Genomic DNA, 18,187 nt, shown 5'->3' with positions numbered 1-18,187 from the left:
AATTCAAGCCATGGACAGCCAGTTAAGATAATACACACATTCTGAGTTGCAGATTTACAACTGTAGGTTTTACAGCTGAAAGTTATTATTTTCTGACACATTCTGGCTAGTGGGAAATAGGTTCGTGGGTTCCTCCCATTCCCAATTAACAGATTTCCCAACAGAAGAGCTCTGACTGCTAGGACTCACTGGGAACTCTTCTGGCAGGCATCAGAGACCAGTTGTACATAAATCTAGGTCAAGGTTGGAGAAAAATAGCTGTTTTAATGTAGTACCAAATACTCACGGAGAAAAACCAACAAACGAGCCCACACCCCTGAAAGTCCTCAAACTCTCTGTCTAAACATAATATCAGCATCTGTGAAAAGCTGTTCACAGTGGAGTAGATAATAAGAATCCAAGAGAATATTATCAGGGAAGAAAAATGATTCCACACATTTTGTATTACTGAACGTTTGTAGATAGAATATAATGAATCCTCAATAGAGTCCTGTATTATCTACTGCAGATTTCTAGGGTTTCCCCTCAGATGAACTTCTAATTTGTAGCATGTGTTTACTTGCTGAGGGACAAGTGGCTCTACTTGGTGTATTTTCTCCCCGAGATACAGGAAGAAGATAAACAAATAGAAGTTCCTTATTATTAAATGCCCTTCTTTTACACTGGAAATTACTATGTTATTGATGGGTAGCTAGTATTTGGCATGATTTTTTTTGCTGTTCGTATACTAGCTTCCTGGATTTTGTATATGCATGCATGTGTGCTGTAATGCAATCAGAAAATTCAGGGGAACTATGTCATTGTCATTTATTAAAGAATTCAACTTTAAATAACTGGACAAAGATAAGTTACAGAAGCCTTTCATTACTGTCCAAATTGGTTGTTACTTTGGCAAGAGATGCCATGTGTTATCACAGCTAACTTTTGCTAGAAATTATTCACTAGATGTTACTTAATATAAAATATCTGAAAAAGCGAGTCTTACCTACTGTCCTCATAAGTAAGAGTAAATTTGCAGATTCGTTATGTAGAAGTTAAGCTTGAAACTGGACATGAGCATATGTAGTGCCCACTTCTGCACGTTGCTTCCAGACAAGAATTGTGGAGTGAAAGTTCTGTTCATAGGAGCTTCCTTTTTCTTGGAAGTTGGAATTACTGAAAAATTAATACAGGTAACTAAACCAGAGTTTCTGCGGTGAGTGAAAGTGCTAAATACAGTATTTTCAGACTCACTTCCAGATAGGGTCTCTGGAGTTGCAGGTGTATTTTAATAGAATGTTTGTGGTTATCCATAATTTTATTACTGCTGTGATTTGCAGACTGGGAAGACGGCGTGTTATATGGTTCACGAGCGCTGGTCAGTTTGTATTTGGCATCGCAGTGGCCTTCACATTTGACTACTACAGTTTCGTGATTGTGCGCTTTTTCCTTGCTATGGTAAGAGAGGATGTTCACCCTGGCTCTTTTTATGTGTTGTTTCCTACCCCTTCTCAGGAAAACCTCCCTTTTGTTATTATTTCCTCCCCTACTTCGTTATTCTAAAGCCCCCTCTGTTGCACTTATTTCAGCAGAGCAGGGAGAGTCTGAATGTTCTTGGACCACAGCACTTTTCTTCTTTGAATTAATAGAAAGCGTCTGTATGAAGCAGTGTTTGGTACTTCCTCCATCCCAACCTCTGCTGGACTGGTAATTAAATACCAAGTGTGAGCAGCAAACTCTGGATTCTGCATTGCAGCTGCCATTGCATTTCTCCTTATTGTTAGAAATGGAGTATATGTTTCTTAAAATAACAAACCCATAAGAAGTATGATTTTTATCTCTACGATTTTGAGTGATGGAGGAGAGATGCATGTTTTCTCTTCCATGCATCTCTTTGGTCTTTTAAGCTACATCTGGAATACTAAATACATAGGTAGACATGTTTAACACCTAGATGTTTATATTGTATTCAAGGGTATTCCAGTATATGTGTTTATGCGTATAAACATACTTTTATATATATGTATGATATATATCCAATATCTGATATATATTCAATATTTATACATAGTAACCAATTTTAAATTACTATTTAACATCCAAAAGTATAATATTTGTAGCCTTTCACTATATAATGCATAAAGAAATTAGAATGCTATCACAAGGAAAATTATGTAACTTATTTAAAGTAGGTTAGAAATTTGAAAATAATCACATCATTTATTTTATTTCTGCTGACAGTGCATTAGTCAAGACAGGACCTTGCACCTGGAGCTCCCTTTGCCTGATTAGAGCTCAGAAGGATTTCCTTGCAGGAAAAACTGCATGGGCATTTCAGCCTTGAACAGTGAGATCAACAGGAGTCCCTCTACTGACTCCATTGGCTGTTGATGCTAGGGGCTGTGGTTAGAAAAGCAAAAAGCTCTGACTAGACCAATGCTGTAGGTTTTAACTGTCCACTGGGACTGATTTACAAGATGGAGATCTAAAGCTCTAGCCCCGTGCCACTGAGCTCACACAGGTTTTCAGTCAGGTTAAGTGGATTCAGAATCAGAGATTATTAACTGGCATATTTTTAACCAGAAAATTGATTAATCAAAACAATATACTGGAATATTTTCTAGTCTAGGTTTTCTAGCTGTGTTTTGAAATGTTGTGAGATACCAAGAGTTTGACTGTTGCTAGAGAAATTGAAATTTATATATTCAATAATATATATATATTCAATGAAGAAATACTGCAATGGAGAACATATCAGTAATTGTATTTGCTAGATAATGTATGATAACCCATAACCACATATAGAAGATTCTTTTCCAACATTGTAAAAATCTGATTTAATGAGATAATTTACAAGGATGTAGAAGGTAATTCTCAGTAAATTTGCAGTTCCCTGACATACAGATTATTAATAGTCTACTTAAAAGCCAAGGTCAAGATTTTCAGAAGTGGCAATTACTTTAGGGGACCTCATTTTCCCAAGCGTCCAGTTTGCAATGTCATTAAGGGACCCGATTTTTGGAGGTGAAGGGCTTAGTGACATCAGCAAATTAGGCTTTTTCAGATGTCTCTTCCTGGCTGTCCCCCACTACAGAGAAGCATTCCAAATCATTTCAGGTTTTTAAGTACAGTGTCTGGGCAGTCTGAAGGTTTGAGTGAACTTTTTCTCCAGCTGATTTGTTTTCAGGGTTGCCTTTTTTCTGTCAGTGTGGGACATGCCAGTGCGGTGGCAATTAAGCGTACACAAATGTGGAACTGTTTGTAGCTGTTTGTTTTTACTGCTGTTGCACAAAGACAGTAGATACAAACCTCATTTCTTTTTTTTTTTCTTTTTTCTCTCCCACCCCCCCCCCCAGGTTTCAAGTGGCTATCTGGTTGTGGCTTTTGTTTATGTGACTGAATTTGTTGGCATTAAAGCACGAACCTGGGCTTCTATGCATGTCCATGCTTTTTTTGCTATGGGAATTATGGTTGTGGCACTCGTGGGATTTTTGGTTCGGACCTGGTGGGTCTATCAGATATTTCTCTCCATAGCGACTCTTCCCTTTGTCTTGTGCTGCTGGATGCTCCCAGAAACACCTTTTTGGCTCCTGTCAGAAGAAAGATATGAAGATGCACAAAAAGTAATTAATATAATGGCAAGATGGAATAAAGTAAGCACTCCCTGCAAAGTTTCTGAACTGTGCTCAGTCCAACAAGATGATGTAGTCAGTGGCAGAATGGGTGACAATGACACGTCCTCAATAAAGAAGCACAACATCTTAGACCTGTTTTGCAACTGGCACATTGCAAGAAGGACCATCACAGTCTGGCTGATCTGGTTCACTGGGAGCTTGGGATACTACGTCTTCTCCCTCAGCTCTGTCAGTCTAGGAGGCAATGAATATTTAAATCTCTTTCTCATAGGTAAATATTTTTGTACCTCATTCTGTTTATGACAGAACTAGACCATAACATTTAGAAATGTCTATAGATTTGACAGCCTTTTTTTAAATGTTGTTCATTCAATTATGAACCTTATTCAAAAAGTTTCTTGCTAACTCTTCATAAAGTTGACTAACACAGGAGGAGTATCATTCACTCCAAATCTCACTGTAAAAAAAAAAAAAAAAAAAGAGAGTATTTAAAATTTGTTGGTGTACAAAATTCTTCTCTGTCTCTGTGATTGTAAAACCAAATTCTGCTTGTCTCCTCTTTGCCCTGCAAGCATATGACAGATCCACACAAACACCAAGGGACGCAGACCAGCAACACAAAATTCACATGGCTCTGCTAAAGGCATAAACTAGGAAAATGAGAGAAAAAAAATATTCCTTTAATCACTTACAGTCATGATATATTGAGTCTGTCTGTGTAGAAAATAGATTCATAATTCTCAGAAGCAAGAGAAATTTTAGTTTTCTCGAAAGTATATATTTTTAATCTAGTTGTAGTATTCTTTTAATTTTGTTGGTCTGACTGTAATCTTCCTCTGGTATGTAAGTTGTTTATAAAGGTGGCTCAGTGCATTCAAGGCCTGATCCAAAGTTTGTTGAGATCAGTGGAAATATTCCATTGACTTCAGAAGACTCTAGATCAGGCACGCAGCTCTGAGCCAGCAAAGAATTAAATCATGCGCTTTGCTTTATGCAACTGAGAACTCTCAGTGAACTGAATGTGACTGTTCATGTACATAAGCACTCAGAAGTACTGGGGCTTTCATGAATTCAGTTTGTGTTGTCACGTATTATAGCGTATCGGTAGACTGACGTGTAGAAGAATGGATGTAGTATTGCACAGATAGATAACTAAACTGTTATGGTGGAGTACAGGGCATAAATCATCATATCTACTTCTTCCAAAAATATTTTAACAGACACTGAATTATTGCAACCTGCTTTTACCAACACAAGCCCAAAAGATTGTTTCCCGATGTTATAGGTGTATTGACATACTATACGTGCTTAGTAAAGGAATGCAGTGTATTTGTTCAGGGCAGTATCTTACATTCTTCCTTGATTTTACATTGGACATAGTAGCATTCTTTACGAGCAAGTTGGTTTAAAACATGTCTGAGCTGGCTTAGGCTCAATATAATTTGTCTAGGGGCAAATCATGTTTACACAGGGTTTGTGAACAGTCCTAGCCAAACGCTGCTTCCTTCAGAGCTGCAAAAGTTTTTCTCTGGAAAAAGACATTAGGAGGAGATGATCTGAGTAAGAGTGGGATGTTGTAAGCAGCTGCTTTCTTTTTAATGTAGAAGAGAGAAAGCTGGAACTGCACTCCCTGTATTTGTGGAGCTCACTCAGAAAACTGGACCTGGAGAGACCTTGCTTGCCTTTTACATTGGGGTGATTTTGGGCTGAAGCTGGGGGAGGCACCTGTAGCTTTGGTTCTGTGTCCAGGTGGAAGCTGGCAAATCCTGAGAGGTGTGTTGGTGTGACACTAGCAATATTCCCTGTGGGCATGCTTAAGATGTTGATGTGAAAATACCTGAAGCAGAAGAGCAGCAAATGGAGAACTTTCAGTTACAAGTGCCAGTGTCATAAAAGCACGACTGTGGCCTTGCTGTTTTCTGTAATTTTCCACTCCAAAGAGAACTGGAGCTGTTCTGCGCTGTGAAACCTGCTTCTCTTGTCCTTCGCCATCTCCCACTACCATATTTTAGGCCATGTTTTCTGCCTTCTGTTGCCATTTCTGTTACCAAATAAACTAGCCCAACACACTGGTTATCTCTAGATTTCACTGATTTATTACCCCCTAGATTAAATGAATCCCCATAAAGGGGAAGTTAGAGTTATAACATGAATATGTGTAATCATGACTTAAACCAAAATAATTTCATACTGACAGGTGCTGTGGAGTTGCCTTGCTATATCATTGCTTGCATTGGGATGGACAAACTGGGAAGGAGAAACACACTCATTCCGTTCCTTATTTTAAGTGCACTGATCTGTGTTTTAATTATGTTCATACCTCAGGTTAGTCATGTACCGTTGAAAGTGTTCCTACAGTCAAAATTGATTTTAAAGGCTCTTTAGTCTGTAGATGCAGCTGCTCTTTCTAAATCATACCATTGATTAAAGGCTGTTTTTAAAATGCAGCTGCCAGTCTAAGATAGATTTCTGTATTTTCAGTACAGGTTTCACAGTTTCATTGCTGGAGTTACATGTAAAATGTTGCCAGGGCTTCAGTGAATCAGGACTGGTAACAAGTTATATGGACACTAGTTACTTATGGAAACTGATTTTTAAAAAGCAAGCAATAAGTATTGCTTATGGTTTAAAGAAGCATCACAACTTTTGAAGGATTTAAATTAAGTTTGGAACAGTGTTATTTTCTGATGATTTATTTATTTGTGCTCTCTTTCAATAGGATTTCAGTATATTAATCATCTTAGCAAATATGGCTGGAAAATTTTCAATAGGTGTGGCATTTGGCCTTATATATCTCTACACAGCAGAACTGTACCCAACAATTGTAAGGTAAGAACTTTCACCAGTCATATATTTTTCATTATTTTGCTGTTATTTCCTTTTCTTTCTTATGCTCCTGGGCCAGATCCAGCAGCTCTTGACATTCGTGGTGGTCGTCCAAAAGACCCAGGATGGGATGAGTTCCTCCGCTGCTTCAGAGTTGTCTAATATTTGGCTGTATGATAAATTTTTATTTATTTTTCATTTCCATCTGCATTCTTTGGTTTCATTGAGGAACTAGAAAATACTTAATACTTTCTTAAATATTATTTATGCTTTTTTTAAAAGTTCTGGTTGTTCATCCTGCAGTCTCTGCTGAATGATTGTTGTGTCTTTAATCTTAATTATAAAAGCAGCTGGATTTCATTACAGTATAAATTTACACTGGTGTAGCAATAGCTTCCAGTACCATTGCATAAAGACACATATCATCCTAGTGATGTTTTGAGTGTCTGTGCATTTCTAATTGTTTGCTTTATCTGCCAGAATTCTTATCAATGCCTTTTTTTATGTCTAGATCGCTTGCTGTTGGAAGTGGAAGCATGATGTGCCGTGTAGGAAGTGTGGTTGCTCCTTTCTGTGTATATCTGAGAAGTGTTTGGATTTTCATGCCACTTGTAAGTATTTGTTTCAATGGTGAATGTTTCTGGCTTTGAAAAGGCGTAGGTGTCACTTGTTTTGTCAGGAACCAAAAGCTGAACTTTTATTTTGAAAAGGAAATTGAATGAACCACTCTTGTTCTAAATTTTAAGTCTCAAAGTAACTTCATATTGTTAAAAATATGCAGCCAAAGCAAAAGGGAGACTTTGAGTCACTGAAATAATCTGAAAAGTTTTACAATGGAAGATATAAACATACTTACGCACTGAATCCTAGTATAAAAATGATTAAAATATTTTCCATTAAAATATACTTTATCTACCATGTAACATTTAGGAAGTGTCTTCATCCATACTTCTTTACTCTGCAGGCCTAGCAGTTCTTGACCATGTTTATGATTTACTCTTACCTTATTTTTAAAAGGCATAGTTCTTCCATTCTTGGAATTCACCATGGGTGGCTGCTTTTTCTTAGTATTATTCCTTAATCATTTCCATGGCTTCCCTGGGGCATTGCGTCTTTGGAATAGCCTTCCAGAAGATCAAGAATGTCTTATGCTTACTACACTTGGTCTTCACAGCTGTCCCAAGGCTCCCTTCTTGCATTTTTCATTTACAAGAACCAAACAAAACAAGTCATGAGGTAGAAAAAAAGAATGGTATATGGTACATTGATGAGGTTCACAGTGACTTTGACAAACAACAGAACCTTGGATTCATTAACCACATCCTACTTGTAGGTGATTCCAGGTCATGCTACCATTAGGTTTTGTCTTCTACCTCCAGTTGCCCCAAGAAAACAGAAGTGGAACCATTCTTTCACAGACTTTGGGCATTTTGTCTGTATTATGTAGCTTCAAATCCATTTTGGACAAAATATTTTATGTATTTCCTGCTCACAAACGAATCACATTTCTCCATTACATTTATGTTATGAGGCATTTGATTAGAACTCCTGCAGCTATTCAATCCCTATTTTACTCCTGAAGGATAATTTATGCCCATACATGTAAAACCAGAAGGAATGACAAAGTTTATATTAAAACTTTAAGTAGAGGAGAGTTTATTAATGATTTAAAAATAGTTTGAGGTCTTTCATAAACCCTTAGAATTCACTGTGACTAGCACACCAATGTTATATATAGATTACACTTGTCAGAAGATGAAAATGTAATAAGATGTGTCTTTCACCTAGATTCTTACTCTAATTTTGTCTACCACATTGGAATTTCCTGAAAAAGTGGCATTGTGTCCTTTTGCTTTTGCAACTGTAAAATCCTTAATTACAGATGCTAGGGACTGGTTTCAGAGAATTCTTGGGAACTGGCTTCATTATTCAAATTAATTACTTTCAGTTGTTTTGGATGGAAGTTAAGAGGATGAAGCAGACCACAAATTAATTTATTCCCTCAAGCTCCTAAAAAATGTTTTCTTTCTTAATAATGGCCTCATGCAAACCAAGATATCATCCCAGGAAGGACAAAGAAGCATTTGCACAGCAGAGTGGTCATGGGAGAACATTCTTTTTCTCTTGTCAGTGTTTTGCCTTTACTGGCTGCGATAAGCTTTATCTGTGCAGAAGTGCTGCAGTTAAACCACAGATGGGGAATGCTCAAACATGCTGGAGAGCAGTGCAAATGGCAGTATAAACAGAGGAATTATTTCAGCTATGAACAACTCTCAGCGTACAAAAAGTATCCAGAGATTGTAGAGTTGTGTAGTAGTTCACAGTGAATATGTTTTCATTTTTAGCTCCTACTATGAAACATTTGTCAGTTTATTAAATAGGCTTGTCTTGAGTTGGAGCATAGCGTGCCAAGTCTCAGGTAACATAAGTGTTTTGGAATGAAAATGAAATGAAATGGATTACATTTCTAAGTAAACTGATATACATCATGTTGATCTATTGTCTACACCAGACATTGTCAAACAGTTACTACTGCTATTTGTTTGACAGTCTGCCTCATACACAGTTATGCCACCTGTGAGTAATGCAAGCGTCTCATTTGAATGCCTATAAATCTTGAATAACTTGCCAAGTATGTTTTTCATGTGACAACTTTCTCGAACACTTACAATAAAGCAACTGCCCCATGTATAACCTATTTCTGTTTCTCAGCTGTTATGAATTATGTTACAGCAGCTCTTTAACAGACTTGGTTTTTCTCTCAGATCAGCCATAAATTATAAATTAAAAAAAAAAACAAACCAAAACAACAAAACTTCACTGAGGTCAGTAAAATTAAATGAATGCAAATCCTATGTCTAATACTAGTGGATTTTCAGGACAAAATTTAACCTTTTTTTTGTTGAAGTAGGAATTTTGTAAGTAAGATCACATTTTAGATTGGTTCAGAGCCATCAGATGTGGATATAAATATCAGACTAGAATAATCCTTTGTTTTCAGAAGCAGAAGTATTATTTTGTAGGGATATTTAATTTAAATTATCTTTTTTCTAGACTAAATGTGGTCTTAGACCACTGTGAAATTAAAATTGTTGCTCCAGGTAGGGAGGAAGACATATGAAAAATGGTGGTAAATCTTTTTTTGAAGTTATTTATGGTAGCTGTTAGAAGCTGCTGGCTGTACTGTAGTGTTGGGAATACTTAAGAGTATTTGACTCAGCAGAAAGTCAGATTTTAAATTAAGTCCCTGAAAAAGCAATGAATTTAAGCAGGTACTCCTGTCAAATTTACTTCAATTGAGCTTAAACATACTTAAATACTTTGTACAATAGTACAGCTTAGTCCATAAGCATTTAACTTATTGACTATATCAGAAGAACATTTTCTGATGCTGAATTATATATGTAAAATAGTACATATATACAAAATGTGCACATTTGTTACAAGCAAACAAAGGGCTAAATTGTGTCAGAAGTATTATGGAGAAGTATGCCGAGACTGCAAAAGACTTGCTTTTACTAAATGTGAGTAACTTCATTGATAAATGTGGTCACTGCCCCTGAAAAGGTAGATGACATTTGAGAAGTCCTTTTGTTAATATACTATGACTTAATTGTTTCATATTCTGTCTTCCATAGGAAGTATTGGAAAATGCTTTGTAGGGTTAGTGAGAAGGGAAACACACTGAATTAGTCGGCATGCAGAAGCTCTCACATTGAAAAAAGAAAGCTAACACGTGATGGAATAGAGTTAAGAGAGCTGAGATGAAAAGGCAGGAAAGATGGTGGTGTGCACGCTTACAGAATAGTGAGAGTCTGCAGAGGAATAAAAGGTAGGTTTATGAGGAAGGAAAACATGAGAAGAATGCAGAGTGTCTGACAGAGGACACACACATACTCAAAGGACACAGTGTTGCTTTAACCTTGTTCTGTAGGGCATCAGTAGTGACCCTGCTCTCATTAACTCCAACTGTACGGGTATCCATAAGCTGCAATATCCTCAGCAGCCCTCACTGTCCTCAGATATAAACTTATGGCAGCCTAAAGGATGTGCATGAGACAGGTTATTGTGGAATAGCTGCCGTGTGTCAATTCATCCTGTCTTACCATGGCAGAAAAACGTGTTTTAATAGTGGAGAAGAGTTTTGACACTCGGAGGTGAGACTCTAATATTTTGAAATATATTTTTAAATATAATTCTGCCACATATATAAATAAATATGAGGATTTCCCTAGTTTGTCACTCGACACCATTTCCTCTGGTCCTGTTACTGCTAGGATTTTTTTTTTAAATTTTTCATGTTATTTTATTTTCACTGTAGTTTGTAGTATTCAACAGTATTTTGCTTAATTTTTAATTTTGTCAGCCTCTATATTTCATGTATGTGCAAGAAGAGGAGTGTACGCACCAGTGTGAATCCTACTTCTCAAAAGAGTGCTTGAGACATGCTGTTCTCTTCTTTTGGCGTGGGCAAAAGCAGCACGGTGCATTTGCATGAAAATAGCACTGTTCAAGGTTACAATGGAGAATTCCTATTTTAGATCACCTTTCTGACTTAAGGAGAAAGTCTGGCTTAGCTGCAGATGGTAGCTGGCCAGTTCTTGTCTCAAGGTCTGTGTGAAAGACATAGGTATAGAAATTCCAAATGCTCTCTCACACACTTGTAAAGAAAGTATTAAACAAACAGGGCAGACCTGAGAGTAAGGCAAGATAAGGATAATACAGTATCAAAGTGCACAGTCATAAAATGGAAAAACACTGAGGCCAGGCATGATGTACTCTGTGGAAGTATTTCTATCAAGAGAGATTTGGGTCATTTATAACCTGACTTTGGAAGAATGTCAGGGGTTTAATGCTGCCCTGTACTTCAAAGAAGGAAAGTGTGAATTGTTCTCATTGAACAAGGCACAGAAATGAAGGGAAGGAAAAGATACTCCTGGAGCATGTGTGTGCTTCTGCATCCACCCCACATGATCCCGATCCTTGCACCACTTGTGCTGAAGTAAGCTGTCGTTACGGAACTCTGTACGCTATGGACAAATTCTAGATGTGATCCCAGTGCAAATGTCAGTAGATGCCTGCACCTCTTACAGATCTTTGAAACTGCAGTTTAGTAAAGTATTCCTGTTGAGATCTAGATTCATTATCTGCTGAGGTGCTCTCCTGAGCAGGGACGTGCACTTCTGTAGCTCCAGGCCAACAACAATCCATACTGAGAAATCCTGATCTGGCTGTGTGCGGGGGGAACAGGCACACAGGTACAGAGGAATATGTTCAGGAGCTAGAGTACAAACTGAGATTACAAGTGACAGGGAAATTGTAGCTCTATAAACATGCATGTAAAAATGTATGCAATCCTAGAATCAGTTCTTAAATACATACCTGATAGTAGAAATACCTAATGAAGATAGATGTATTTTTTTCTCAAGAATTATTCCTGCTTGCACTGTAGTGATCCCTCATGGAACAAAACGCTTCACTTGCTCTTCATTAATTCTGCTGCATAATCTTTCATTTATGCAACAAAAAAAGGCAGATCTTTTATACAGTCAACATTTAAGACTTATGATCTTTGCTTTACGTTACATTTCCTTGTGCTTTATTTTAAATGTACTTTCAAGCAAGAGCAAAGATATGCATAACTTGAAAGACATTTCTACCTTTACAGCTACTGTTTATTTCTTCTAGTTGCTTGTTGGAATCATGGCTCTTCTGAGTGGAGTATTAACAATAATGCTTCCAGAAACACTGGGAAAACCATTGACTAATACTTTGGTGGAAGCTACAGAAATGGGAAGAAACAAGAAAAGCTGTTCAGGAAAGATTCCTCCAGCACACAGTGGTGTGACATTAGAGAAGATAGAGATGTTTGGTCAAGAAAGAGCCCGCACTGAGAAATAAAGCAACAGCAAAATGGCTGTTCCCAATTTTAATCTTTATATAATTTATAAGATATTTTTATTCAAGAAATGTGACTGTTCTACAATATCTGTGCCTTTTAATTTGTATCCAGTTTTGCCTTTTCAACAGAGCAAGTATATAAAAGCTTATCCACATGACTGAGGTACTGCAGAAAATTTGATAGGATTTTGAGATCCTTTAGAAAACCTATCAGACTTGCTGTGACCAGTCGGAATGACTATTCTAAATGTTGGAACCTACCTGATTACACATATGTAAAAAATATGCCAATTCCTTGCTTCACGTTTTCTGCAGTTCGATTTTAAACTACAAAGTGCCCTGTCCACTCTCATCCTGTTGCAGCTGACAGTTACAGGCTTGAGACTTCAAAACACGGTAAACTCAGTTATAATTCAAGAGAGAAACCTTAACATTGCATCAAGTCATATCAATAATTTCAAAGTCTAACTAATTTATTCCTTTTTTTTCCCCCCAAATTTTCTACTAGAAAAGGTGCCATTGCTAACAAAGGAAAGTATTCTGTGGAACAGCTTCTGACTGAAAAAATAATACTAAGTTTGCAAAATGTGCAAATAGTTTGTGTACTATTCATTCTGTTGAATGGCAAATGTATTTTTATTAGTGGTTTAGAAAAAATTGTTCACTGGATCTACTGCTGGCTTAGTAAGCTCTAGTTTAGGTAAAACTAAAATGTCTGATGCCTTTGAAAGTCATATTCATTCCAGACCGTTATTTCAGTGCTCCCCTTCTCACTAATTTCAGCTCAGATCTAGCATCAGATTCTTCATAACTTTCAAGAGCTACACCAGCAACTTTGCCAAACGCCTCCGTGAAGGTCTTCTCAGTCCTCAGTGGAGCAGAATAAGTGGCAAATGGGTCTTACTCAGGCTCTCTGCACAGAGGTGGACTTAAGTTAGCAGACACAATATCTACACGCCATTTTTCTCATAGACCAGCTGAGTGTAGCTTCTTTTTCCTTATACCACACAAAATCAGTGAGAGAAAGATAATTTTAAAAATGGTAGCTGGAGGACACTGACCAATAGAAGAGTTACCAGTTACTGTAGTAGTTTTAGTCAAAGTGTCTGCAAATGTCCCACTGTTGTTACACCTCAGATGTGCATCGACACTTACTTGCTGGTGCAGTGATGGTGCCTTATGACTGTGGACCACAGAAAACTGATAGATAGGAATACATCATTCTGCCTGCTAGTTTTATGGCTTCTGTCCCACCTCACCTTTTTCAGTCTACCTTCAGACCTGGGGGTTTCTTCCTTGCCTGAGGATCTGTATCCTCTTCTCTCGGCCACCGTTGGTGGCAGCACATGAAACTTCTGTGTGTTGGGGTTCAGACAGCCCTCTCTTGCCTGGGCTGTGTGAACCCTGCCATCCCTGGTTTGAAATCAGAATTCTCCTCATCTTAGGCACCTGCTCTCATGCTAGCTGGTTATGATGTCATCAAAACAAGTCTTCCATTGTTTACTTCTTTGCCATGTACCCCCAAATAAGACATCTATATTACTGTAGATAAATATTCTATATACTGTAGAGTTTAACGGTCACATTTTTCAATTCTATCTGCACAATCCTATTAGTTTCAATGACTTCTGAAACCAGAATAATGGTTTACATACCCTTATAAAAGATTTTTTTCTTCATTGCACTGTCCTAGAGTGTCAAGTAGCATTTTGGTCCTGGTATTAGGGCAAAATCATACCCTATATGAGGACTAACATGCTTCAAAGCCAAGCAAAAATTGGGAGTTTTAGGTTCAGGGAGTTTCTGTGTGAAAGGGATCTTTATGCTCCCTTCAATTCTGTGGGTGTTCCAGTATTTGCAGAGATATATTAGTTCAGCAAAAGCTTGTGCTTAACCTTACCCGCATGAGTAATCCCATCATTATTCAGAGAACGACTTGAGTACATACTTTGATGACTGAAGATAGGATTACTCACATGCTGTGGCTTTTTATTTTGCTGAAAAGCAGACCTGGTATTCTTCCACTGCTTTCAGATCCCCTTCCACTTCCCAGAGCAGAACAACTCTCCTTATCTGCAAGATCTGTTGCCAAATGTCGCATGCCCTGCCTTAAACAGGGGGTTAACCATACTAAAAAAATAAAATGTCATGCAGTACACCTAACAAGGAATTAAACTGGTACTGTCTGCCATCACAACCCCCACCCCCCACCTACCAGAGCTCCAAGTAATTGCATTATTTTGGGGTTCTTTCACACTGATACTCTCTCTTTTATTAGTACCAGGTCTTATCTTAAACTCAGTCTTGAGTGCTGGGGACAGTACAGTCTATTTCTAACAAGGTACTAAAGAACAATTAAAATTATTTTTTTCTACTTCCTTACTTGCCAAATAACTGATTTGGGTGTTACCCTGCTAAGAACAGTCAATGCATGTTATGTGCTCCTTTGACTTGAGGGATTCAGGATCTGGTCATCTGTGATTGGTATACATAAGGTAAACAACAACAACCCAAAAAAACCCAAACAAACAAACAAACTTAAATGCACAATGATAGTGAGCAATCCTTCCAGGTTAAAACTTGATGATGATTCTAAAACACAACATAGCTTCATGGCTTTTAACCCTGAAAGCCAGTTCCTTCTGTCACTGAAGTCAGTTGGTATTTGGTCTTTGATTGAAGCAAGACCTGAATTTCCCTGAACTAATGATGTTACTTTTTTCCCTGGAAATAAAAAGTTTATTGATCTACAGGTACACCTTTTCACAGAAGCTTAGAGGATAGCTTAGAGGATGCCTTGGGGTGTCCTATTCTTTAACCTGAGGAAGGGTATTACTATAAAAAAGGAAATAGCATGTGTCTATGTGTCTCTGGCATTTCTGTTTGCTTGGTTTTTCCATATGGACAAAAATAAGTTTAACGCTAGTCATACATTATAAACGTAGCATAGACAGGGTGAATTGATTTCTTTCTCTTAAATATTCATAGATTATCTAAATCTCTCTCAAGCGAGCACTGAGTTTGAGAACAAATGCTTCTGTTCCTGTGGGCCATATTTTCCTCTCGTTGCTCATAAAAAGAATTCCTTTTCATAGTTTCTTATCTGAAATAGTATCTTAAGTTCTTTTGTTTGTATTTGTCATCTCTATCTTACTGCAAATTTATTGTGCTGATCAATGTCTCTGGAGTTACACAATGGTTTTATGAAACACTGGATTAGAATTTTTATCTGTCTTAATTGCTGGTCACTATTGCACAATGACAAATGTATCATAGTCAAGTGCATTGATATAATATTTTATTAGACAGTCTTGCAGTTTGTTAAGGACATACTTTCTGGGTTAAATATAGGAATGAGAGCAATTATCATTACTTTAATGATAACTGAGAAAAAATAGTAAGTAAATGTGTTTGATATTTTGAATCTATATTTTAAAACAGATGTATTTTCTACTATAATAACTGACTTCAATTTCTTTGTGCAAATTTCTATAGTTTAAACACCTATGTAGGAAAAAAAAAAAAACCTATCCAAACTATGTGCGCTCAGTGTCAAATGCTTTGGGTGGTACCCTGAATGTCTGAACAAAGGAGCGAATCCTGCCTGAAGGCTGAGGGCTTTTGTGCAATGGCTGTGAGGAAACAGAATATGGTCTGACATCCCAGTTCTGGGATGGAGGAATCTGGCATTCTCCTCTATCTGTCCCAGCTTATTTTTACCAACTCCTTACATGCAGTCATTTAGGAAGCCTCTGTAGCATTGGGCTCAGCAACATGCAAGGCCTGTGAGTGCCTTTCGCAAGGGCTTACGGAATGCAAGATTGCTTGTGCCATGGAGGCATGATGCCAGAAGGGAATTTGTGGTTGCAAAAAGGAAGGTCTGGATTCATCCTGTACCCTTATACAAGCATGTCTTAAAGATGCTTGTCTGAATCCCACAACAGATTCATAGGGGAGAAATTAAACTCAAAGATTTAAAAAAAAAAAAAAGAAAAAAGAAAAAAAGAAAAAATGAGTGCTGAAAAAAGAAAAAAGTTTGTTTTATTGGGAAAAATTCTAGTAAATGCAGTTGAGCAGTTATCTGCATTGTTAAATCTCTCATGAAGAATGGTTAGAGTACATCTAAGTACTGGTAACCTAATAATTTTGTACAAGATTCTGTACCAGGTGGAGTGTGCATTTGGGTAACATGGGGGAAGTATGTACTCATGGGAAGGAGTTTGTTTGCCTAGGATATGTGGGTTTAGTACAATAGATGTTAACTTTTTTTTTAATGTGTATTTATTACCTGCAATTTTATGCAAGACTAAGGTCAAACACGTTATTTAATCTTTACACCTTCATGTAATTTAATGAACTCCTATCACCAGCTCTTGGTTTGGTACATGCTCCCTTGCAGGAGCTGGGCTGGAGCTGGGCTGGTGCTTTGGTGTTCCACAGAGCTCCCATGGTTTAGGCTGGCAATTATCACGTGTGTGTATTTTTCCTGTTTGCAGGTGTAAACTGAGGTTTGGGTAATGTGTTGGGTGGTGACTATGACAAAATGTGCATTAAAAATGTGACATGTTTTGCGTTTGCAGGAATAATATGATTTTTTTTTGCCTTTATTTGTATAAGCTGGCTGGGGCAGTATTCCTTTGGACAAATTCAGTGGTGACAAAAATAGCTGCAGATATTGTAGAATGGGTATGAACTGATCAAAAAAAAGAGAGCAGTGACTATAGGAACGACAAAACAATATAACTTGTATCCAGTTGCTGTTCAGTGGATGTGAAAACTAACTGTAACTTCCTCATGCAGGAATTGGAGTGGGCAGACAGTGCAAAGAAAATGAGAATTACAGCTATCTATGGCCCTGTTCTTTGTGATTTGTCCTCTTAGCCCTTCTCAGGAACCTATTTATTTTCCACTTCCCTCAAATCTCTAATTGGTGCAAATTACTCAATTTTCCATGCATATTTTATTAATCTTATGTTTTCTGATCAAGTTATATCCATCATTTGGCTTTATTGTTCATGTTTTAATGGCTTCATATGTCCTTGCCAGGTCCTTCCCCCCCTGAAGGTAACCATAGTGAATTTTTTTTTTTACAATAAATGTTATACAGGAGATGAAAAACATTAAGACCAACTCACCAAAAGCCTGTTCAACTATTTGTTTGCTAAAAGTGAGAAATTTGAGTCATCTCTGGTATTAATTTCAATAGCACTGAGTTCAATTAACCTGAGAAAAATCAAACCTAAAAAGTATATACCTCAAATGGGGAAGTGTCCTTTTTTTAATAGGACTGATATATTTAAATGATTGCAGAGGGATTTGTACACAAAACCAGCTCTTTTGAAGAAATTTCTATCCGAGGTTTCTGAATAATCAGAAGTAATGGGGGAATATCTCATTTAGTGACAAATCAAGTCTTCTCTCTCTGCATTCCTGCCTAACACACAGAGGCTTGGATGCTGCTCAGGTGTTTGTTGCAGGTGAGAGGTGCTCACAGGCATCTAGTTATAACGTTGCCTCATAATGTTTTGTGTGGAGACAAATTGACTTGCACAGGGATAAGAAAAAAACAGCGCCAAGGGGCGATCCTTGTGAAGATGCTCCCCACCGTCTCATTGCCAGTGATGAGAATGACAAGCAGTTTTGACTGAGGTGATCAGGAACACAGCAAAAGGACCAGGGATAAATGGGCAATCCCTGAGTAAATATTTTCACAAAGCTTTTCAAGAGGAATGTCAGCATTGCCGGTTTCTTCCTCATATTGAGAGAATCCCCCCAGAAGTAAGTAAATAACATAGGAAAACAGTAAAATGGGAGCAGCTTAACCTCCTCGCTGAAATGATAACTTG

At 37.5% G+C, this 18,187-nt stretch overlaps 1 protein-coding gene across 2 annotated transcripts in view; it reads left to right on the top strand.

Annotated features, from left to right (window-relative positions):
* The window catches only part of SLC22A16 (solute carrier family 22 member 16), a 34,881-nt gene extending 20,396 nt beyond the window's left edge, over positions 1 to 14,485 (top strand). The window contains exons 3-8 of one of the 2 annotated variants that reach the window (XM_054822384.1): positions 1,320 to 1,437; positions 3,336 to 3,885; positions 5,812 to 5,939; positions 6,334 to 6,443; positions 6,952 to 7,051; positions 12,129 to 14,485. In XM_054822384.1, coding sequence (XP_054678359.1) covers positions 1,320 to 1,437; positions 3,336 to 3,885; positions 5,812 to 5,939; positions 6,334 to 6,443; positions 6,952 to 7,051; positions 12,129 to 12,341 — 1,219 coding nt within the window. In that variant the 3' untranslated portion in view covers positions 12,342 to 14,485. The remainder of the gene's footprint in view (positions 1 to 1,319; positions 1,438 to 3,335; positions 3,886 to 5,811; positions 5,940 to 6,333; positions 6,444 to 6,951; positions 7,052 to 12,128) is intronic. The other variant, XM_054822385.1, reaches the window with a different exon arrangement.
* The last annotated feature ends 3,702 nt before the right edge of the window (positions 14,486 to 18,187 follow it).

This window comes from Grus americana, chromosome 3 (assembly GCF_028858705.1).
Source record: "Grus americana isolate bGruAme1 chromosome 3, bGruAme1.mat, whole genome shotgun sequence".
Lineage (NCBI taxonomy): Eukaryota > Metazoa > Chordata > Aves > Gruiformes > Gruidae > Grus > Grus americana.
Note: the sequence above shows the minus strand (reverse complement) of the source record. Positions and strands in the feature narration are given on the sequence as shown.